The sequence below is a fragment of the Cnephaeus nilssonii genome, assembly GCF_951640355.1.
Source record: "Cnephaeus nilssonii genome assembly, chromosome: 3".
Taxonomy (NCBI): Eukaryota; Metazoa; Chordata; class Mammalia; order Chiroptera; family Vespertilionidae; genus Cnephaeus; species Cnephaeus nilssonii.
Genome location: NC_137074.1, coordinates 75,732,580 through 75,742,895, shown reverse-complemented (window position 1 = coordinate 75,742,895; position 10,316 = coordinate 75,732,580). Strand labels below are relative to the sequence as shown.

At 38.7% G+C, this 10,316-nt stretch overlaps 1 protein-coding gene across 1 annotated transcript in view; it reads left to right on the top strand.

The window, feature by feature from the left end:
• Positions 1-339: 339 nt before the first annotated feature.
• The window catches only part of LOC307097146 (zona pellucida-like domain-containing protein 1), a gene marked incomplete at both ends in the record, with an annotated part of 42,590 nt that continues 32,613 nt past the window's right edge, over positions 340-10,316 (top strand). Inside the window, 2 exons of the mRNA XM_079767128.1 lie at positions 340-376; positions 3,369-3,482. Coding sequence (XP_079623254.1) covers positions 340-376; positions 3,369-3,482 — 151 coding nt within the window. The remainder of the gene's footprint in view (positions 377-3,368; positions 3,483-10,316) is intronic.

The following is a 10,316-nucleotide window of genomic DNA, read 5'->3' as shown; positions in this document are numbered from 1 at the left end:
AAATGCTTCTACTCTGGTTCTCTAACCAGAGTTTGCTGGAGCCACAGTGGAACAGCAGGCACCTCAGGCCACCCCACAGCAGACCACAGAAATAAGATTCTACCTGTGACAGGAAGCTCAGCTAAGTTTTCTGAGCCAGATCAGGACTGGAGTACATTTGTCTAGAGCTGCTCCCGCACAGGAGCTAGGGAGTCCGAGCAACCAGGACATTATGCTTTGAGGACTGTAAAGAGTTTCAACAGGCTACTTTCCCTTCTTTAAATCCCAAAGGCCCTATTTCAGAAAAGAACTTTAGGAACTGTGGCAAGGTAGCATCTCCAAGTTTGCTACTGTGAATTGATGCTCAGATTTTCTATGTTCAGGGGAAATGATGGAGATAGGATTGGGAACAGGAAGTTTGCAAGGTAATAATTCATCATTTTGTTTTAACCTGTAGATGGAATATAAAGAGCCTCCCAAAGTCTTAAAAATGCCGTAAGTACTGCTAATGTTATAAGGGACCAAAATGTAGATGCTGCCTATACAAGACATGTGGGTGTCCTTTCAAAAATGCCCTGCTCAATATTTCTTAATACTGAAACACAGACCAGTGCAGATAACGTTATAAATAGAATAATGTGATTCAACTTAACAGAACTGCCCCTAGTCTATGGACTCCTTTGTGTCGAGCAGTCTAGCTCCAGCGCACATGGCTTAGCCGAAGGAGAACAGGCTCTGTCACCATCTCTTTTCATTGGATGCCCTTGTGCAGGGTACAACTTGCACGTCCATGTGTGGTGGCCCTGAAACAAGTATTTTAATACCTTCTGTATATCCAGACTGACCATGCTGTGTTCTGATCCTCACCTTGATTTTTAAATGACAACTCTAGAGATTGACTGAAGGGGGATTTTAATCCATTTATTTGAATCTGCTTATTTCAAAATCAATGTATTTTCTGTTAAAGCAAGCTGCCTTCTACTGCTACTTTCCTTTCTTTAAAAATAGTTATTAAGGGTTTTAATCTCCATGACAGTGCAGGAGGTCCTACTCATGGTGTGAAGGGGAGAGGCATACCTCTTTTGGACAACCTCAGATCAGATCTAAAGTGGTAAAGCAAAGACTTACTATTACTATCAGTAGATTCTTTCAAATAGCTTGAATTTCTCATCCATTTTTGATAAACACAGATGTGTCCAGTTTAGTCTATAGTAATAATTCTCACTCTTTTCATAATAAGGGCTTCCTTTCTCTTATTAAAAACATAATGTTTCCCCCTTATGCCCATATTATAAATACATCTGTTAAACATATTACATTCACTACATAAGAATTTGTTTATTCATTTTCAGTTAAAAAGATAATATTAAAGAGTACATAATTCAAAAATCTAAAGAAAGCAACTGATGATAAATGGTAACCCCCCAAAAAAAGAAACAAAAAATCCACTGAATTTATTTAGTAATAGATATTCAGATAATTTATGCAGTAAACTCTGTTATCAGAAAGACCTGAAGTTGAATTCCAGTTTCTCTATTTGTTTTCCATGTTATTTAAACTTCCTAAGATGTATTTTTCTTTCTCTGTACCTGTCCCATCCAATTATGATAAGGAATATGAATGAGACACTGTCGGTAAATGGTCTGGTACACAGTGCCCTCTATGTGTACAGTGTGTACTCAGTAAATGTTATTTTTCTCTTATGAGAGAATATAAAAGCTAGGAAGCATTTCAGAATAATAAAATAACTCATTGTTGAAAACGCCTGACTCTGTGAATCCCTAGGAATGGGAGACGTCTCCAGAGTGAAGACAACAGTGTGGGCATAGAGTCTCAAGGGCACCTATCATGAGGTGGGGCAGGGCTGAGATAGGTGTGTGTGAGGTGGAAGATACCATTCAGGCAACAAGCTGCTCTTTTTGCTAGTAGTCTTCCAAAGTCTCCAAAAGAGCAGGGATGACTTCATCTATCTGAAGGGTCTCCAGGAACTAGACAACGAAGGTGTAGGTGTGGCCAAGAGAGCCCACATCTGGGTCAGCAATTGTGTGAGCCTTTTGTTTAGGGACTGTCCTGGGGGAGCAGAACTAATCAGACATGTGGCTATTCTCCCAGAAGTCATTAGGTTTGTGCCTGACTATTATGTTATAATGCTGAAGAAAGGAAGCTCCTGTTGAGTTAATATTTGTTCAGACTATTTTTGAGTGTAAACTCATGCCTTCCTTTCCCACATCCTCACCAAAGTGAGGTCGCTCACCATGAACTTGTTATATTAAAATGATTATTCAAAAATAAGATGTATTTCCTTCCTTTTGCTAAAGACTTGAGTAATCATCCAAGGGCAGATCTTTAAGGACATCTAAAACATCATTTTCTCCCCAAAACCTCAAGCTTTTAAAGTGCACTAAGTTATTTGAACCAACCATTTACAATTTTATTTTATTTTTGCTTTTTATGCATAAACCAAAACCACCAACCTAAAAGATTATTATTATTATTTTTTTTAGTGAAAATACTATACTCTATGAATAAGTTGGGCACTCCTGGAACATGTTTTAACTTTATCAGGCTAATAAAAAGACATTGAGGAGAAAACAATAATTAAATACCAGACTAACTGGTATTTAAGTATTAAAGTCAATTTATGTTTGTTTATTCAATCCACATTGACAGCTTAAAAATATCATCTTCCACTACTTTTTTTTTGCAAGAATTCAAGGTTTTCATATGTCTAGCCATCCTTATTACCCACCAGTGCACAGCCCTTGGAGGAACCGTGGTGCAGTTCCACACGTAGTGCTTTCTGTTCTCCCTTTTGCCTTATGCCTGTGTTTCCTGACAAAATGTCATACACACCAATGATTTGGAGAAGTCGTCCGGAATTTCTTTGTTGAGGGGAAATTTTTCCTGACATTATTTGGTCATTGAGAGCATTAGGATTCTCTGAGGATCAAGTAGTAAGTGTTAAATTTCTCTGCCTTTATGTATATGGGTATTTTCAAGTGCAGAGTTTTCTCCAAATTGGTCAGTTTGCCTGATGGTGTTCTAATCTACCAAATACTTGGTTTGAGTTCTTCCAATTTATGTTAAAGAATTTTTCCTTTTACAAACTTGATAACTTATACTTGACTAGTAGCTCTTCTATGACAAAAGTTTGGCTTTGTCGCCTTTAGCAAAATGAAGCCAAAGAATGAAAATAATTTTGATTTATTGTAACCAAAATCTCTGCCTTGTTGTTAATAATTATTTCTGAGAGTCTTTGGGCCTTTCACGACCTTTGCTTGCAGGAATATAGACTGCTTACCTATCCAACAGTGAGTTAGATCAGCCTCAGTATTTCCAGCAAGTAAGAGTGAAGGCTGGTGATAACATAATAGGTAACTCTTTTCTAGGTTTTGCAATGGAACAGACATGGTTGCTGTTGCTTTTAACAATAAGAGTACTTCCGGGGTCTGCTCAGTTCAATGGCTATAATTGTGATGCCAACCTCCACAGTAGATTTCCTGGTAAGTCTGAGCCTAATCTTTTCTCTAATTATATCTGGAAAGAGTGATTATGTTTGGAAAGTAAATCATTTAAATACATATGAAAAATGGTGTGGGGATCCCTCTATATTAAGTGATATTAACAAATGGCAAATGACAAAAGACATTTTTCTGGAGTTGTAAATTACATCCACATTAACATACAAAGTGTTCATCGTAGTTAATATCATTATAATGGCTGCTCACAGATGTAAAAAATATTGGCTAGTGGGTGATAAAATTGGGAAAGGCTAATTTTATTCCAAATTTGCCTAATTTATGCCTTTTTTCCCTCATAAGTTAATTCAGACTCTCAAAACTGCTCATATATGCTAATAGACTTATTAGAAATAACACTTAAGAAATGATTGTGAAATATTATGCAATACTAAAAAAATACTATTTCAATAAAATGTTGTCACCACTAAAATACCCGGCCAGCTTCAGAGTGCATTTCACAGCAACCCATCAATTTGGTGACAGGAGATTTTGACCATATTGATAAACATGTCTCTCAGCTTCCTCAAATCTGCACTCAATGAGATGTAAATCCACAATTCATTTAAGTATTTGTCATTTCATATGAGATAAAGTTATAGAACCACAGTTCAGCATTTTCAAATAAAAGTTAGACAATCTGAAACTACTTTTTCAAGTCTGCCATCCAAATTGAAAAACTTCTACCACGTTTTACATTCTCCATACCTGTCATTACTCCTGTGTCCAGAGCAGGCTAGGGCAACAGCACACTTGCACAGAGCAATCAGTAGGTTGTTACATAGTTGATGTGAGATTTCTAGTTTATCTGCAGAGAGGCAATCTGGCTTGCTCCAGAGTAAAGACCAAAGTGTTTGGGAATGTCTTCATGCGCTCAGACCTAGGATGCAGATGTTTGGCAGGTTAACTAAAACATGGAGGTCAGGAAAGAGAATGTCTAAAGGTAAGTATGCAAAAGCAGGTTTGTTAATGGTTTTGAATATCAGAAATGATGTTTTGCATTCGTTTGTTTGTTTTACTTTTTTTTATTATGGAAAATTTCAAATTATACAAAAGTAGATATTAATAAAAAGAGCACTTATATTGATTAACAGTCCATCAATTATCAAAATTTACAAATTTTGTTTTATCTTTCTTATCAATCCCATCTCTGGAATATTTTAAAATAAATTCATAACAAAGAAGAATTTAAAAATCATTGTACTTCATATGCACATCTAATAAACTTAATGAATCCTTAATATTATCTAATACTTGGGCATTTTGCTTTTAAAATATCCACATTTATTAATATGTGTCTTAAATCTAATTTAATTTATAACCGTTCCTCTCTGTCCTTTGCTTTTCTAAAATTCTATCTCTTTAAGTAATTTGGTCATTTGTTTTGTAGGACTCTGACACTCTAGATCTGGTTGACTGCCATTCTGACATGTCATTTAATATGCTCCTCCTCTCCTGTATATACTATAAACTAATTAGAGCTAGAGATTTGAGTAAAGTCAGGTTCATTTTTTTTGCAAGAATACTTGATGTGTTATTTGTGTAATAAAAGTATTTGTCTTTATTTTATAGGCAGTGAAGAGTCATTTAGTCTTTTTAAACATACCTTCTGAAGAGTTTGCAAAGGTCACATTTTGTTGTAAAAAGCAGGCATTGGGAAAAGTATAGACACATGTCAGGAGAGACTAGAGGCCAAGAGAAATATCATGAAGGCAGTGACAGTGGGAGAATAGATACTGTGTGGTGGACTCCCACCAGCACTTAAGGGCTGATTCAATTTGGGACGTGAGAGAGGACTAGAGGATGTTTTGAACATGGATAACTGAATGTTGATACTGTTACCTGACAGCGAAAGTATAGGGCACTTGCATATTTTAGAAAGAAATTTTGGGTTTGGAAAACATGAACTTGAGGTGCTTTAAGAACTTAGAGTGGCAGCGTCTGTCCAGTAGTAGGAAATATGGCCCTGGGTCTAAGGAGAGAGGTTGACACTGGAAACAGCTATGTGAGAGCTGAATCCCTGTGCAGCAAGAAATGAGGGAACAGGGAAATTAAAGTTATGAAAGTAGACTACTAGCTAGATAACTTTGGTGGTGAAGGAAAGGAAGAAGTAACCTAACTCAGATATTTAAATGAGAAGAAAGAATTTTAGGATTAGAGGACTAGAGACAACTGAGTATACATGAGTAATGGGAAAGTACTCCAGAGATTTGAAATAATTGAGATAACAAGGAAATAAAATGTGGATGAGACTTAAGGTACAGGTCGATGAGTTAACCTTGAAAAGTGGTAGCTGATTCTTTGATTTAGGAGCAAAGGAGAAATAAGACACAGGCAGAGGAGTTGAGAGATGCTAATGGTCTCTATCTCTGCAGTGAGGTGGGAGGCAGGGGCTCTGAGAGTGAGGGGCCAGGCCCTGAGAGGGATGGTCAATGCTTTCTTACTCTGTAAAAGAAAGCCCAAATGTAAAAAGATTGCTTAGCAGAGAGGATCTAGCTGCTGTTGTAGTTATATATTTGTAAAGGTAAATAAAATATGTAAATGTGCCAGGGAGTGATTAGGACAGTAAAAGGAATAATTTTTCATATGGTAAATTTTAAAAATTATGTTAAAACATCTATTTACAATGGTGCCCATTGACCACTTGCATCAAAATCACCTGGGCTAGTTGTTAAAGTGTGGACTCTACTACTTCACCCAAAATATGTAGTGACAGAATCTCTGAGTATGGTGCTTGGAATCTGTATTTTTAAATCCTGCAGATGAGTCAAATGCACATTTATGGTTAAGAACAACTGACAGAGTATATTCTATTATTCTCTCAAGTCCATTCTTCCAATTAAAAGCTCAGTCATGTGTTGGGGAAACAATTAAAAACAAAAAATCTCTCAATCCAGAAATCCTCTCCACAAAGACAGTAGAGATAAAAACACTTTTATCATTGAATAAACATTAAGCTAGAATGTGGTGCTCATCACAGGCAATCCACTAAGAGGTTGCAAAGACAGAAAGAAATCTCACTCTTTTACTAGTATATAGCCAAGCAGATGCAACCTATTACGGATATGTTTTCAAGATAAACAATAACAAGACCTGAAGTAGGAGGACTTGACATCACCATTTGTCACATATAGTTTATCCTAAAATTACTTGATAATTCTGTTAGCGTAATGGCTTTATCCAGAGGAAAAATAAAATCCTCATATCTTTATGAAAGGAGGTACTTTTGCCATCTTGAAGCACGGATCCTACTGAAGTTAGGCTCTCACCCTCCCACGGGGTGGTTTCTTTTTTGATATTTACATTTTCAAGAGATACTTTCTAGGTCTTGAAAAAGACATTTCTAGGTCATAGAACTGACAAAAGACCTATCTAATTTTCTACAGGATTTATATACATTTCAAGGAGAGGAGAAAGTACTTACAATTATGTTTTCTGATGTAAATGATCTAAAAGAGGAAGAAGTTCTTTCCTTTATTTTCAACAAGGATAACTAAGCCTCTTATTTTTAATTTCTGTTTGTCTTTATAAATCTTAGCATTTTTAGTATTGTCTGGCTTAGACAACAAATATCCAAATTTTCTAAACCTACACACACACACACACATTGTTGCAATTTAAAATTTATATTTAAAAACATTTGAAATCCAGATAAATCAGGAATTCCAGGAGAGGCTTTAAGTTTATATGGGTACTAGAGGCCCGGTGCACAAAATTCATGCACGGGTAAGGGCCCTAGGCCTGGCCGGCAATCATGACCAATCTGTGGGGCGACCTGCGGAGTGATCAGGGGGCCCCTGCTGGCACCCACCTTGGCCGGCCTGGTGCTGCCCACTTGCCGGCTCCAACCCCAGCCCTCGCCAGTCACCTCCCTTGGCTGACCTGGGGCCTGTGGGCTGGGGGCAGCTCCTGCATTGAGCGTCTGACCCCTGGTAATCAGTGCACATCATAGTAACCGGTCGTTCCACTGGTTGTTCTGCCATTCGGTCAATATGCATATTAGGCTTTTATTATATAGGATTACTTTCAAGTAAGTCTACTTTTGCAGGTCATTTGCAAAAGATCAGAGTGAGCTAATAAAGCCTAGAGGTTAATTGCTCACTCCCCTCTTGACTCACTTTTCCATATCAAGATCACTCTTGATGTCATTAGGAGCTTCACAAGCAGCTCAGCTACTGAGCAGTGGGCTAGAATGAGAATGAGTCTGGTACAGGAGAGGGGCTATCTAAATGCAAAATAATGTTAATAATGAGAGTAATCATCTCACCCTATCTGACCTTTGTGTTTCATGGCATTAGAACTATTTTCTTTAATTTCCATGGCATTTATCCTTGAGCCAAGGGAAATACCATGGTCTAATTCATTTCCAATTTAAAGGAATAATATTTAATTAAAAATGGTTAACTATTGGCTTTCCAAGCTAATAGCAGGGAATAGAGATATGCCCAACTAATGTTATAGTGTGCTCTTCCCAGTATAAAACTCAAACCACAGTTGACTTTGAGGGTATCAAGGAATTATTTGACCAGAGTGAAATACATAGATAATTGCATTTGACCTCTGTTACTGATGGGTACCTTCTGGAACTAGCCCCTTTTGTGGGCAAGATGATAGTTTATAAGGGTTAACCTAAACTTTCAGATTTCTAAAGAAGTCTTCAATGATAAAGGCACTACAAGATGGCTGCCACAAGATGGCCGTGCGCACCTGGGGGGGCCCATGGCTCTGCATGGTGTGGAGGAGGCTGGTCCTGGTGGAGGAAGCGGATTACAGCAGAGAAGGGCAGTTGGGGGCTATCGGGCCAGCAGGGAGGGCAGTTGGGGGCCATCAGGCCAGCAGGGAGGGAAGTTGGGGGCCATCAGGCCAGCAGGGGAGGGTAGTTGGGGGCGATCAGGCTAGCAGGGGAGCAGTTAGGCATCAAAAAGGCTGGAAGGGGAGCAGTTAGGGGGCAATCAGGCTGGCAGGCAGAAGCAGTTAGGGGAAATCAGGCAGGCAAATAGGCAAGCGGTTAGGAGTCAGCAGTCCCAGATTGTGAGAGGGATGTCTGGCCGCCAGTTTAGTCCTGGTCCCTGTGGGCCTAAACCAGCAGTCGGACATCCCCCAAGGAGTCCCAGACTGGAGAGAGTGCAGGCCAGGCTGAGGGACCACCCCCCCCCCAAGCACAAATTTCATGCACTGAGCCTCTAGTAATGTAATAATTACCCTAGAGAGTATGTTCTGGATCTCTGTGTAGATAAGAAAGACTAGTTCTCCTGCCTTCTTCCTCTGTAGTGGTGTTTTGGTCTCAAGTTGTGAAGAGTTTGCCTGCTTCCACTGTGCACCTGTGACTGCAATTACTGCACCCGATGAGGCAGAAGAACTGATCCAGGCAGCGATTGCTGATCACATCCTGATTAATCTACAGTGATAAAGTGCAGTGGAGAGAAGAACAATTAGTCAGCAAGTTCAGTGGCTGAATAATTCAGTCCCTACCCTTCTTTACTTTAATAACAAAGTTCTTTATTGAATGAATTTTTTACTTCCTCTGCTTGTAGAAGCAAAACCCATATGCATTTTTTTTCTTCCTGAAAAAGATGACCAAGCTCCTCTGGTTTGGGGAAGCTAGTGTGGGTATGCATGTGCAAAGTTTGCCTCAGTGTTCCTACAACACTGAAACAACAGCTTGCATTTGCTAACGAGAAACAGATGTGAAAAACTGAGATGGCAAGAAACCTGTTCAATATAGAGAGGAAACCTGAAATTTCTAATCCACTTTAAATTCTTCATCAGCTGCTGGCATTTCATGTAGATGAAATATCAATACCCCTTCAGGACTTCTTGCTCTTTTAGCAACAAAACCTCAATATTGTATAAAAACTTAAGAGGGATAGTAACTTTAAAAAAATGAGTTAAAGCAGCATACATAGCATCTGTTCTCTAAGCAGTTCTGTTTATGTAATGCCAAATATTGCTGCTCTCCTCTTACAGGGATAGAAACAGAAATGGTATATCAATTACTCTTTAATCTGCTTAAATGGTATACATTAGTTTTGGGATGTCTACCAGGAAGTAAATTGTTTCCAGGTGAGATTTCTATGGCAATACAACGTGATTCACTCCAGCATACAGAAAAGGCTCCTCCAATTAGATTGGAGAGATTTTGGTTGATACTGTCAATTTTAAACCAATGCTACTATGAACCATGGATACAGGTACAATAATATTTATGTGAATACCTGCATCTGAACCGCACAGAGCCTCCATCTGCTCACAATAGACTCACCTATCCTCCCCTCATGTCTCTGACCATAGTTTCAGAGAGTGCCCAGGGCATAGCTGCCCTTTGAGGTGGACTATCTCCTTCCTTCAGTTATTAAACTGCTATGGTTTGTTGAATGGAGTAGAGGTGGGGGTAGGAGAAGACAAATCCTATTCCCAAGTTTGTTTGATACATTGCCACCTGAGCACTAGAATGGACTTATTTGGGCTAAGTCTCACAAAGTTTTTCATGAATCTTTGTTCACTGAGATTCAAATCAGCTAGTTCCTCAGGAAGAAAGTCAGATGAAACACATCTATCTGCTTCAGGGCTCATTCTCTCTGTCTCTCTCCTGTCCCTTATCCTATAAATTTCTCCCTTATGAGCATGTGAATCATACAAATAGATAATACATATTTGGTGGGAGTATTTGATCTCACCAGACAGAATCTACCTAAGGGTTAGCTTCTGCCCAGTCAAGATATATAGTTGTGATTAAGGAACTCAACTGGTTAAATAAAAGACTTGAGACTTTGGCCTCACCAGGGAGCCTGTGCGGAATGCACAAATCAAGCCCCACAC